The 14,336-nt window shown below is 43.5% G+C and overlaps 1 protein-coding gene across 1 annotated transcript in view; it reads right to left on the bottom strand.

Annotated features, from left to right (window-relative positions):
• BCAR3 (breast cancer anti-estrogen resistance 3) overlaps positions 1-14,336 on the bottom strand; it is a 155,806-nt gene that overhangs the window by 99,660 nt on the left and 41,810 nt on the right. Inside the window, exon 2 of the mRNA XM_006882408.1 lies at positions 10,435-10,474. Within this exon, the coding sequence (XP_006882470.1) occupies positions 10,435-10,474 (40 nt within the window). The remainder of the gene's footprint in view (positions 1-10,434; positions 10,475-14,336) is intronic.

Raw genomic sequence — 14,336 nt, 5'->3', positions numbered from 1 at the left:
GAACAATTCCTGATACAGCATACACTTAAAACTATTTGATGGATGGGTTAATAAAATAAAAAACTCCAACAAGGCCAACCAACAAAAACCCAGTGATAACTCAGTACTCTGACTAATCAGAAGTCTGGTCTCACCGACAGTGGCACACCTCAAAATCCCCATCAGCTTCGACTAAGGAGACAACATCTGAGGCTAAAACAGGCTGGTGGTTTCGTTTACTACCTAGACTCAGGTTTATAAGGTATAATGTGCATACACTAAGATGTGTCTTTTTAAGGGTAGAGTTCTAAACACTGACAAATGCCACCCAGTGGACAATCATTATCAAAATCAAAGTTTAGAAGATTTCACCATCCCTTAAAGTTTCTTTGTGATCCTTTGCAACCAACCCTTCTCCTAACCCCTTTATAGCCATTATCTGTTTTGCCTTTTCTAGAATGCCAATAGAGCTCTAGCCTTTTACAGTCTCCAAAGACCTCTCTTCACTCAGCACACTGCCTCTGAGTCAGCCATGTAAGTATCAACAGGTCTGTTCCTTTTTATTGCAGAGCTGTATTCCTACCTGTACACTATGCTTGACTTTCATTCACCCGTTGAAAAGGATTTGATCATTTCCAGTTCTTCCAAAACTAAGAGTAACTTTTTTTTTAATCATCAATCACTCAGAACCAAGTCATAGCTGACCCTCAAGTGGGTTTTTGAGGCTATAAAACATATGGGATGAGATTGCTCATTTTACTTCGTGAAGCTGCTGGTGGATTTGAACCGCCAGAGATACATGGCCTTTGGTTCAACAGTGCAACTTCCTCTGAACGAGGCCAGCAGAGCTCATAAGGCATCATAAACATTCACATTCATACAGCTTTCTGTATGGACATAAGCATTTATGAGAAGATTTTAATTTTTATAAGTAGTCATATTTTCACAGACCTCAAGGCTAAGAATCCACGGAATGACTGCCTTTCCATCTCTGATCTGCTGTGTTCCCACCCGCCTTCAGCCGTGTTTTTAACCGTAGTCACATTAAACCTCCCAAGAATAATTGCAGAGGCTATTTCTGGGGCTGAGTTCATTCCTCTGACCACGAGCCCCAGAGCGGGCCAGGCGGTTCCCACCCCCACTGCTGGCCTCTGATCCCGGTCCCACGGGGGACGGTGCGGGCTCTGTGGATGTGCACACTCAGGCAAAAACCTGCAGAGCCAGCCAAATAGGCCATTATTTGGTTCATATAACTTGTTAAAATCTCACGGAATGTACAACGTGCCATTGTTTTTGTAAGTCCCTTTCATGACTTTGCTAGCTGGCTAATTCGGAGCAGACTGGCCTGTTTTCCCTGCTGGAAGAAAAGACTTTCTTCAAAGGCAGCTATTTAGCTGTGACCATGGCTGCAGCCATCTTGAGCACAAAGCGGGAGATGAAGTCACAGCGCCCCTTCTCCACCAAGGGCCACCCCCCTCTCCAGGTCACTTATTCTTGGCGCTGGAATTCGCATAATTACTCCGCCTTTAATCTGCAGGGTGACCTAATGCATCCACAGCCAATGGCAGGAAGCGGTCTTGGAGAGATCTGAGACTTGGACAGTCTGGAAAAGACCCACATGAGACCCTCTAGAAAGAGTATTGGTTAAATGCTCAGCTGTCAGTCACGTTTGGAGGTTTGAATCCACACAACTGCTCTCTGAGAGAAAGACCTACTGGTTACAGCCAAGAAAACGGGGGGGGCGTGGGCTATGCCTTCACACAACCTTGATGACAACCCAATAAAAAGACCACTTTCTAGTCTCTCTTGGCTTAGAGTTTTTATCAACACCCAGGGAGAAGGAAGAGTTGAGGGTTCTGCTGTCACTGGGCTCAAGAACTGAAAATTCCTTACAAGAAGTACTAGCAAGAATCCACCAAATACTGACTACAAAAGAAAGAGGATATTGGGTAGCTAGGAAGCTGGCCAGGAACAAAGGGCTGCATTTTGTCCTGCCACTTCCTTACCAGGGTTGCCTGGAGAGCAGGCCTTTGTGCAGGGGGTGGGCACAGCACTGTTTACCAGCAAGCCATGAAAATGTGCCTGCCTGCTCTCACTGACTTGAAAAATATAAAACAAATCCTGACGTCCTTGATTTTATTTTCTACTTCTCTATTCTTTCCAGTTTATCTTTCTTTAGGACAATTTATTTCAAAGTGAGAAATCTGTAATAAACCCTTCCTCTAAATGAAAGTCACCCAGCATTTCCCTTGTCAATCACATCCTCCCCTTAAAAAACAAAACAAAACAAAACAAAACAAAACCCACTTTTAAATCTCTTCTGGAAAAGAGAAATGATTGTAGGGGCTTTTGTGTGAAGAGCTGCAAAGAATGATGGTCTTTAGTCTCAAAGGAGGATAGGCATCAAAAGGAAGGAGATAGGAAATAATAATACAAATTTATAAACTAGAGAAGGTGGCACAAGGGTAGGACACTCCTGAAAGCTTAAAGAAGCAGGTCCGGGGGAAATGAAAAGAAGGATAAAGAATGAAACTAAAAGTAGGTTTCATAGGCTCAAGGAGGGATCTGAAAAGTGAAAGCGTATGAATCACAATAACAAACATAGGAATGTTGGCAACCCATCTCCAATGTTTTGATGGACTAGAAGAGGCACGTGATGGGTATTTGTCAAGTGCTTGTGGAAGATTTTTCCCCCAACTCTGTGGAGTGGGAAGTGACTCACAGCTGACCCGCCAGAGGGTTTTCAGAGACTATATATCACAGGAGGAGTTTACCACCTTTGAATTGTCAGAGAGGCACTGCCTTTGGCTTTGCAGCCAACTCCTTAAGGACTATCCCTCACAACCTGAAATGCCACCTTGATTCCAATAAGTATGGTCATCTCACAATGGTCTAGTGGCAAGAAGCTGCGCTGCAATCCCGAAGGCAAGTGGTTTGAATCCACCAGCTGCTCTGTGGGAGAAGGATGGACAATCTCCTCTCGTGTGACTAACTGCTTCTGAAAACCCACCGGAGAGTCAGCTTTGTTTTGGTTCCGACTCAACGGTACATAGCAACAACAACATGATCAAGAGTGAAAGAATAATCAAGAGCTCTTTCAGTGCACAGAGTTGTTTACATACACTAAATTAGAACATTAATCCATTTCCTGGTAGCCTAGTTTGGGGGAAGATGGAACCTAGATGAGCACAAGGTCACACAGCTTATCAGAACCAGAATGTGGACTGGGTACCGATCCCTTCCCTGCGACTCTGATGGGTTGTGTAATTTTAGAGTTCCATGTTGGAATGTGTAGTGTACTGTTGCTATGGTTTGTCACCACATTGATTCTAATTCATAAATGACAGAGCAGAAGAGTGCCACGGGGTTACCTAGGCTATCATTTTCACAAATCAGACCCCCAGGTCTTTCTCCTGTGGACTCACAGAGGTGGGGCTAAGTCACCAACCTTTGGTTCTGCAGACCGGCTGGTTAGCTGCTGAGAGCTTAATCACTGTACCACCAGACCACTCTATTAACACACAGAATTATGACAAGTTATTCAATTTTAGTGCACTTATCCACCAAGCTTTCTAATCAGTTACCTAACATAATTCTGAGAAACTGATGTGAAATATAAATACATTATAATGAGGTTACTGAGGTTTCTTCCTCCAATTCTGATGGTACCTTCTTCCTCATAGAGCCCAGCCTCTGGGATGATCTGACCCACATAGATTGAAAAGGTATGGAGATGACACCACCTTGCTTGCAGAAACTGAGGAGGACCTGAAGCATTTACTGCTGAAGGTCAAGGACTGCAGTCTTCAATATGGATTGAAGTGCAATATCAAGAAAACAAAGATTCTCATCCTTCTACAAAGATGGCACTGAAAGTGAAAAAGGAAGCCCTGTCCCTCCCAAAACCAAAACCATAGCAAAGGAATTAAGAGGCCAAAAAGGATGTCCTAAAGGGCGTCCACAAGCCACAAAAAAGAAAAACAAAACAAAACAAAAAAACCAAACACAAAAAACCAGAATATCCGCACTTCACCTACCTTCCGGCAGCCTAAAACGCTGAGACTCTGAAGGCAGCCTCCGTATCCTGGAAGAACAGCCCCCCCAGGAGAAACAAGCTTGACCACTATGCCATCATCAAACTTTTCCTGATCACTGAGTCAGCCATGAAGCAGATAGAAGGTAACAACACACTTGTGTTCACTGTGGATGTCAAGGTTAACAAGCACCAAATCAAACAAACTAAAAAGAAGCTCTATGACATTGATGTGGTCAATGTCAACACCTTGATTAGGCCTAATGGAGAGAAGAAGGCCTATGTTCAACTTGCTCCTGACTATGATGCTTTGTATGTCGCCGACAAAACTGGGATCATCTAAACTGAGTCCAGCTGACTAACTCTAAATACAAAAATTTCCCACAATAAAAAAAAACGAAAAAAAAAAGAAAAGAAAACAAAGATTCTCAGCACTGGACCAACTGACAGTACTATGATAGATGGAGAGGAGATTGAGATTGTTACAATTTCAGTTTGCTTGTCTCCACAACCAATATTCTTGGCACCAGCAGTCAGGAAGTCAAAAGACGAATTGCACTGGAAAATCTACTGTCAGGGACCTCTCCAGTGTGCTAATGAGCAACAATGTCAGTTTGGAGACCAAGGTGTGCCTGATCAAGGCCATGATCTTTTAAATTACTTGTTATGCATCAGAGATGTGGACAATGACTAAGGATGACAGAAGAATTGCTATCCTTGAGTTGTGGTGCTGGAGAAAAGTGTTGAACATTCCATTGACGGCCAAGAGAAAAAACTGGTTTGTCCAGGAGAGGGTGAAACCAAGTTGTTCACTGGAGGCAAGGATTCTGAAACTCTGTCTCACGTACTTTGGGCATATTGCCAGGACAGACCAGTCCTTGGAGAAAGACATCGTGCCTGGAATGATGGAGGGTCAGCGCCAGAAAGGAAGACCCAGGAAGAGATGGATTGACACAGTGACTGGGGTTAGTGTGCTGGGGACAGTGAGACTGGCTCAGGAAAGGGCAAAATTCAGAGCTATAGTGCATATGGTAGCTATGAGTCACAGGTAATTTGACGGAACATAACAACAACAACAACGTAACAGAGTCAGAAACAAGGCAAAACCAAATGTCAGCCTAAGCAGATAGAACAGCCCAGAACATAACTCTATTTCACTAGTTTGCCTAGGGCCTCTGCCTCAAAAAGCTATATTCTCCTATTAAAAATGAAATGCTGCACCACAAGATAAAGGTAAATAATCCAATTGAAAAATGGGCACAGGATATGAACAGACACTTCACCAAAGAAGACATTCAGATGGCCAACAAGCACATGAAGAAATGTTCAAAATCCCTAGCTCTAAGAGAGATGAAAATAAAAACTATTATGAGATATCATCTCACCCCAGTAAGACTAGCAAAATTTAACAGAACAGCAAGCAACAAATGCTGGCAAAGTTGTGGAGAAACTGGAACCCATATTCACTGTTGGTGGAAGTGTATGTGGAAAGCAGTGTGGCGCTTTCTCAAAAAGTTGCAAACAGAGATACCATTTGACCCAGCAATTCCACTACTGGGAATATACCTTAAAGAAACCATAAATGACATCCAAGCAGATATATGCACACCCATGTTTATCGCGGCTTTGTTCACAATAGCAAAGAGTTGGAAACAACCTAAGTGCCCACCAACAAATGAATGGATAGAGAAGTTGTGGTATATTACACAATGGAATACTACACTGCATTGAAAAACAAGGAACTCATGCAATATTATTCAAAATGGGTGACCCTGGAGGACATTATGCTGAGTGAAATATCTCAGTCACAAAAAGACAAATACTGCATAATGCCACTGCTGTAGAATAGGACTGACATTAGGGTTGGGGTAAGACTGAGAAAAACTGGATAAATTATATATACTGCATTGAAACAGATGAAGGAGAGAACAGTTTAAAAGCGATACACGACAGGGTATTATGATTATCACAAGAGTCCAGAATTAAGGTTGCATAGTGGAGTGCCCTGGGGGGTGGGGGGAACGAGGGGACTGTATACCAATGAAGGAATTTTTCTTTTACTTTTCAAAGAGAGGAGCGAACTAGGAGGGAGGTGTGCAACAATGAATGAATGGAAATCCAAAATCTCTGTAAATGTTCATTAAAATTAAGAAAATAAATTTTTTTAAAAATGAAATGTTGATTTTATCTAGGGTAAGGTATGATCTGTTCCCAAAGGAAACTTCCAGAACTGCATACCACTAACACACGTCATGACGGCACACCAAACAGGAAGAAGGCAGGATGCCTGGGAATTTGTGCTTTCCCATCTGAAAGAAGTGGTTTCTTTCAGGTAAGGAAAAAGAAAACTCATTAAATGTGATTACATAAAAGCACTTCATGATTATAGAAGGCCTTCAAGATGATCATGGTTTGACCTACAGTAGATTTAAAAAAAAAAAAAAATACGTGGTAGAAGGAGAGAGCTGGAAACAAGGAAAAAGTAGGAGAGAGATAAAGGAAAATAACTCCCCACTCTAATGGCCACTTAGTTTCAAATGAAATTCCCAAATCCCCAGGCAACCCAAACATCAGCCTCTGTACTGTGGGGAGGGCCCCACCAGGAAGCAAGCGGACTGCACAAGTTAAAAGAAACACCAACCATCCTGGGACTTCCCAGACATCACCCGGTTCCCCTTTATCCCAGCACACAAGAGCTACCGGTAGCTAGGCAACCACAAGCCGGTGCGCTTTCACGCCATATTAATCCGCAGCAATGCAAACTGCGCTGAGTGGTAGGACAGGGGTAGAATGCAAACTGGGCTGAATGGAATTTTGTATTCATTCTCTGCTCAGCTCCCTCCTTCCACAACACACTACCCCCACTTTCCTCTAGTACAGGTCAGCCTCGGGCCCTTGGCTCCCTCGGACCCAGGGATGCAGTGGGTAATTCCATAGGTACCTCTCCTTGCTGTCTGGGTTCTCTGGAAACCAGGTAGAGACTGTGAAAGCCACCACCAGAGAAAGTGACACCGAAAGGGTGACTGGGACGAGGGCTCCTAGCGGGGTCAGGACTGCTGGCCCCCTCTGCCTCAGTGGTTAGCATATTCCCCATCCCGGGGTCCTATAGAATCTATAATTATCTGGCATCTTGATTCTTCTTTGTGCAGCGATCTACTGAAGACCCCTCGTGATAGAACATACTTTAGACACCATCTCTTTTAATCTGTGCAGGTGGCATTAAGTGCACACAAGGATGGTAGCGAGAAATTAACTCAGAGTCAGGGGGTCAAAACATACTTCAATTCATCTCACATATATACCTTTCTCACTTCCTCTAAGCTATCTTCACCACCCTCCAGAGGACCCCTCAGCCTGGCCGGTGAGCTGGGAATAAGCCGAAGAACAGACCCATATTGATTCAAGAAGACTGTCCCTTTCATCTGCTGGGACCTTTATGTCAAAGGTCTCCTATGGACCTGCTTTCAAATCTTTAGTGCCCATAACAACCCAAACTCATTGCCACTGAGCCAATCTCAACTTAAAGCAATGTGGCAGGATAATAAATATACTGCTCCCTTGTAAGGTTTCCAGGACCATAATCTTTATGTAACATACTGTCTTATCTTTCTCCTGGGGTGCAGCTAACGGTTTTGAATCACCACTTTTGGTTAGTAGCTGAATGCTTCACCACTGAACCATCAGGGCATCTTTAGTATCATTAGAGGCAAATAAAAATAGACCTGAGGTACAAATAAACCCTCCTACAATCCCATCCATAAAATGAGAAGGCCTTGAAGCACTTGCTGCAGAAGATAAAAAACTACAGCCTTCAAAATGGATTGCATCTCAAGATCAAGAAGACAAAAATCCTCACCACTGGGGAAATAGGCAACATCATGATAGATGGAGAAAAGACTGAAATTGACAATTCTTTCCTCTCATTTGGATCTATTCCCAAAATCCTTGATACATGCCATAAATAAGGAGATCAGGAAATGCACAGCATTGGAAAATCTGTGGTTAGGAACTTTCAATCACTTGCCATGCATCTGGAAGCTGGACGATGAGTAAGGATGACAGAACAATCAATGCCTTTGAGCTGTGGTGTTGGAGGAGAGGACTGGATATAACCCATGGACTGTCAAAGAACAAACAGGTATATCTGTGGAAGGTACAGCTGGAGTGCTCCTTCGAGGCAGGGGTGACAAAACTTTGTCTCATATATTTTGGGCATGATGTTAGGAGGAGGGGCTATTCCTGGAAAGGGATATCATGTTTGGAAAGGCAGACAGTCAGCAAAAGTGAGAAAGACCCTCAGTGAGATGGATTGGCACAGGGCCTGCAGGATGTCAGAGAGCAGCCTCAAGTGTGTCACAGCACAGGACACGGTTCAGGTCTGCTGGTCATAGGGTCACTATGAGTCATACTTGGCTTCGTGGCACCTAACAACAACCATCATCCATCCAAACCAAAGGCCAAGTTCAGAATTCCCTAAGTCGCTGCACCCCATTCATGAATATTGACTGCTATAAGTTAAACTGTTTTGATTAATACAAGCTATTGGTGTTACTGGTCGCCTCTATATATCTGGGCTCCTTCTGCTTCCCGCAGCAGTAAGATGCCGCAGACACACTGTTTACTCATAGGGTACTCCTTTCCATCATAGGGTACTCCTTTCCAAGGGCTTGATGGGGTGTTCTCAGAGTACTCTCTCCTCCTGATCTTGTCAGAATCTGGTCAAATTAATAACTCATTGCTGTCTAGTCAGAACCAACCAATAGCTGATCCTGCAGTGAGTTTTTGGAAGCTATAAATCACATGGGAGAAGACTTCCCATCTTTGTCCCACTGAGTTACTGTTGGACTCGAACCATCATCAGAGTTTCCACCAGCAGAGTCTGGACAGAGCTTTTATAAATGGTGTGCTCACCTCCAGGGGGAAGGTGTGGCACACGGGAAAGAAGCCAAGTCTAAATAATCTGAAACTAGGATGCTGATCTTGCAATACAAGGAGGATGGGATGTGGGCTCTAGGAGACAAGCATCTTAAATCCTAACTCATGTTCACTTCTTCCAGAAAGTCATAGGACATACTGGCATAAATCCATCAACTTAAGTGTGGCAAGCTCTTAAGGTCTCTCTCTGCTTAGTTACAGTTCTCAAGAACATAAAATAAAACAAACACACTCAAAAACAGGAATGGAAGGAAGAAGTGAAAAGCATTCCTTTCTGCTCAGAGAGGAAATACTATTTAGAAATACTGAAATACTGAGTCAAAAAGCACTGAATGTCAACATCATTGGAAACTACGATATTACTACTGAGCTGTGGTGCTGGAGAAGAGTTTTGAGGGTACCATGGATTGCTAAGAAAACAAACAGATTCATCCTGGAGGGAGTTAAACCAGGCTGCTCCTTGGAGGCAAGGACTCTGGGGCTTCGTCTGACATACTTTGGACATGTTGCCAGGAGGGACGGGTCCTTGGAGAGGGACATCATGCTTGGGAGGGTGGAGGGACAGAGCAGGAGGGGAAGGCCCTCTATGAGGTGGATTGATTCAGTGACTGCGGTAATCAGGATGGGTGTGTTGGAGACAGTGTGTGATTGGCACAGGGCAGAGCAGGGTTGAAGGCTGTTGTGCATAGGGTTGCTATGAGTCGCAAGCGACTAGACGGCACATAACAACAACAATAACAATAACAACAACAACAAAAACAACAACCATCCCAGATAAAAGAGTCCCAGCCGCTCCTTGGGAGAACACATGTGGTAGCCTGTTTTCAAAGAGGACAGCCTTCAAAACCTAATGGGAAGTTCTCCTGTGTTCTACTAGGTCACTGGGGTGGTAATTGACTTGATGACAGTGGGTTTGGGTTTCATTCCAGATAAGCTTGAGTGGCTGCTGGAAAGGAAATAATTGCCCATAAAATCTCAGGGAGGCTGCAGTCCTCAAGTACTATTCAAACACCCAAGGGTCTAAAAACGGAAATGCATTTTTTGTTTAAACTTTTTACTTGTTATTAAACTCAGTTTGTGGTACAATGAATTCAACTTCATTTAGTGACTTGGAATAAAGTTATTATTAGTTTATGTACCCCACTAAGTGTGGATATGCTTAGCATTTCACTGCAAAAAAAAAATTAGTCTGATTATGGAGCCTTGATCCTCAGTCCTTTTGTCAGAGTATTGTATTACCTTTCAAAAAAATTTTCTGAACTGAAAAACACAACTGATCCCTAGGTTTTAGATAAGAAAGATTCTAGACACAGACTAGAATGATGTAAACTCTCATAAAGGTTACCCAAAGCCTACAAGAGTCAAATTACCTCTTGATTATTTCAGACACTCTAACCAAGCCAGACTGTCGCATTATTAATGCTGTGCTAGTACTGAGAGATTTATTACACAGGTCCATGACCACATGCTGAATCCAGGTTTCCTACCTTCACATAATCCAGAGTCAGGTCCATAAGCTGCTGATCCCTGCAAGAAGAAAACACAAATAAGAGACGTGAGAACAATGCTTTACACTGACAAACTGTGTCCAGCCATATCTCACCCTGATCCATTCCAATTACTGAGCTGGAGCCTCTAGCTCCCTGGTGACTCCACTCTAAGCAGACAGCACAGAGAGATGGGGAATCAGGATGGACTCGGATTCCTGCCATGATGCATGCGGGGATAGCAGGAGGATGGCTCCTTGACCTCAGAGTGGAGCCTCCATGTGTTTCCTCATCAAATTCAGGTCCCAGAACATTAAGATATTTATATATGGTAATTCTATGGTGCCTTTGAGTTGTGGTACTGGAGAAGAAGAGTCTTGAACATACTGTGGAACACCAAGAAAAAAAATAGGTCTGTCATCCTGGAGAGGGTGAAACCAAGTTTCTCCTCAGAGGCTAGGATTTGAAGCTCCATTTCTCATACTTTGGGCATGTGGCCACAGGGACCAGTCCTCAAAGAAGGACATCATGCTCGGAAGGGTGGAAGGATGACACAGCAGAGGAAGACCTCAGATGAGACAGATTGATTCAATAACTGGGTAATGGGGGTAGATGTGTCAGAGTCAGTATAACTAGCTCAGGACAGGGCAGGCTTCAGAGCTACTGTACACAGGGTCACAATGAATTTCAGGCAACTCAACAGCACATAACGGCATTAACAACAATTATAAGGTCACTTGAACACAGAAAACTAGACTCAAAATATAAAGCAAAGAGCTCTGAAAAGGGCAGAGATGGGTGAGACAGGAGTGGATCTTCAAACATGCAACATTTTCCTAAATTGGCTGGGTTAATCTCTTCTCCATCTGTATAAGATAGGGTCAAACCTATTGTGACCATAAGACCATAAGAAACAGGATGAGGGGTGGGGTGGTCACACATGGTGGAATGGCAGCCAAGATCACCTAGAATGGAGCCTTACACCCAGCTGTATGTCTAAGCTACATCTTCCTCTGTTTATTGTTGGCTCTAGTACCCACTCAAGGGAAATCTGGTGGCCAAGTGGTAAAGAGTTACACTGCCAACTCAAAAACCACTGGTTCAAATCCACTTGCTGCTTCAAGGGAGACAGATGGGAAATCTCCTCCCTGTGATTTACAGCCTCTGAAAACCCACTGGAAGGTCAGGTATGAGTGAGTTCTGACTCAGTGGGGCAATGAGCTTTGAGTATCCACTCCCTCCTGGTGTAAATCTGAGCAATTCACTCTAATCTTCCTGGTGCTCCAGTGAGTTTTTGGGCTTCCATCTCATATATGCGATAGGAGATCCCCAGTGGCTTAAGGTCATTATGAGTCATACTTGACTCAAAGGTACCTAATGACAACAGGAGTGGCACAAGCAGTTAAGTACTCAACTTCTAGTCAAAAAAGTTGGTGGTTCAACTCTGCTCAGAGGTGCCTGGGGCCAGGGGAGACAGGCAGGCTGATCTGCTTCTGAAAAGTGACAGCCTTGAAAACTGTCTGGTGCAATTCTACTCTGCATGCCTAGGGTTGCCATAACTAGGGACCGATGGGGTGGCAACCATTACCACTGTCACCAACAATAACATCTCCTCTCAGACCTACCAAATTTTAGAATTAATTACTATCATTGTTAAGTCAATTCTAATTTCTAGCAACCTTTCATCAGGATTCCAAGGCTGGAAATCTCTAAGGGAGGAAACTTCCCATCTTTCTCCCACAGAACAGCTGATGGATTTGAACTGTCATCCTTTCAGTTAACAGTCCAATGCATTATGCACTATGCCACCAGAGCGCCTTTAGAAGTGATTAGTCAATGAAAAGTAAACAGCAGTAAAAGTCATTGAGGAGGTGACTTACTACAGAAGATGGACAGATCCACTAAGGCAAGGGCAGAAAGAAAGGGGGTGTGAAGAGAGAGCAAATCACTGCTTAGAAGGGTATCATGAGCCCCGCCCTCACCCCAACAGAGGACATGAAGAGAGAAAGGTGTCAGAGATTTACATTTCAAAGAATCAACACATCCTCAGAAGGAAAAGCAACCATTTGAGAAAGACAGTATGGCTCTGGGGACTGAAGGGGAATCCTGATGTATTTACCAAAAGAAGGAGGCCACCGAGAGGCAGAGGGTTGTTTGTTTGCTCCCAGTGAGCAGAGGAGGTAGCTGTCACCTCTGGATGGAACACTAAACACCCACACAGCAGGCTCGCCTTCTTGCCTGACTGAGGGGATAGGGTGGGAGACAGAGGAGTGTGACAGCAGCAAGGCCAAGGCCAAGGCCAAGGCAACACGACCCTCTACCCAGGGCACCATCACACCTGCGGTGGACAAGGATCCTTGAAGGGATAGGCTTTTATTAAAAAAAAAAAAAGAAAGTAAGAAAATATCTGCTGAAGACCAAGGTTGGTTAACCATAGTTTGCCAGTTGTTTGTTCAAGCAAAAAGGATCTGTTATGAAGGCAGTGGCTAGTTCACCGGATGATGCAAACAAAACACAAAAAAGCTTTGCCTCCCTGACGCCCACCTTATTTGAGAATGCAGCAGAAGGATTACGTACCTATTTCTCATTTCACAAGCTATTTACAAAGGTTGAGGTTTAATAAAATGGACACTTTTTACTGTTTATAGAAGAAACAATTTTATACTGTTTTTAGTCAGTGTGCAGGCCTGGTCGTAAAGGGTACAGTGACACGAGATGCTGGCCTTGCCTGGCTGCACGGAGGCAGCGGCTGTTTTACCCACCCCTGTTTCAGCCCCACCAGTGCAAATGTCACCATGACTTTTAAAAGGCTAAACAGCATCTTAATATCATGATGAAAACAGGTTATATCCTCCAGATTCCCTGACAGAGTCCTAGGAATGCACGGACTAACCACATATCAAAAACCATTGTCCCAATTAAATAAGTATCTGTGGCCCTCAGGCCTGTTTTTTTGTTTTTGGTCAAATAGTCTTCTAGCTTCCCAATTAAAACCACTTGGAAGCGAAGCAGGAGTGGCATCCACTTCCAAAACAGCTTGTCTCCGGAAATCCTATGAACCTGGAGAAAGGATGAAAGTTATACAGGTATCCAGGACTTTCGTTCATAGGGTCGCTATGAGTCACCTACGACTCGACGGCACTTAACAACAACAATGCACATATTGGCTGCAGGTTCAAATCTTCCTACAGATAGTGCAACCAAGATGCTAACAACCAACATCCAGGCAGCTGTCAACGGAATTGATTGTGACATGCAGCAAGTTAATGTTTGTCAGAGGAGAGCTGGGCTCCATAGAAATCATCTATGATATTATTTTTTTTACCTCCTTTCCAAGGCACTCCGAGTGGACTTGAACTTCTAACCTTTTGGTTAATATCTGAGTGTGTCAACCACTGGCTCCCAGAAACACTTCCAAGACTCTAGACTCCCCTTTTCCCATTAACACATCCAAGGAAATTGAGGTATCTTATGTATAAGGTAGTCAGCCTTCAGCAATGGCATCAGGGACCAGCAACAGAATAAGGATCCTATTCATCATTTTCTTGAAATATCTCTTTTCCTTCTCCTTGGAAAATCTGAACTAGTTGGGTGACAAAGAACTATTTCCATGTGAAAATTAACATGAGTAATTGAAGCATGAATGATTCAAAATCACACAAAAACCACTCCAAGCCATTCATTTGAAATGTCCACAATAAAAATGTCAAGGTCTTGAGGTTGGGTTTCTATTTCTGTTTTGGTGAGAGGCAGGAGGGGTAGAGGAGGGAGGTGCTGTGCAGAATTAAATGCTTAGGGAAGGATTTCTTTCTTTTTTTTTTAAATTTAGGTTGTTTATTTTTCATTTCAATGAACATCTACAGAGATTTTAGGATTCCATTCATTCATTGTTGCACCCTTCT

The sequence above is a fragment of the Elephantulus edwardii genome, unplaced genomic scaffold (genome assembly GCF_000299155.1).
Source record: "Elephantulus edwardii isolate Elephantulus edwardi_28Jun2011 unplaced genomic scaffold, EleEdw1.0 scaffold00020, whole genome shotgun sequence".
In the NCBI taxonomy this organism is placed as follows: Eukaryota; Metazoa; Chordata; class Mammalia; order Macroscelidea; family Macroscelididae; genus Elephantulus; species Elephantulus edwardii.
Note: the sequence above shows the minus strand (reverse complement) of the source record. Positions and strands in the feature narration are given on the sequence as shown.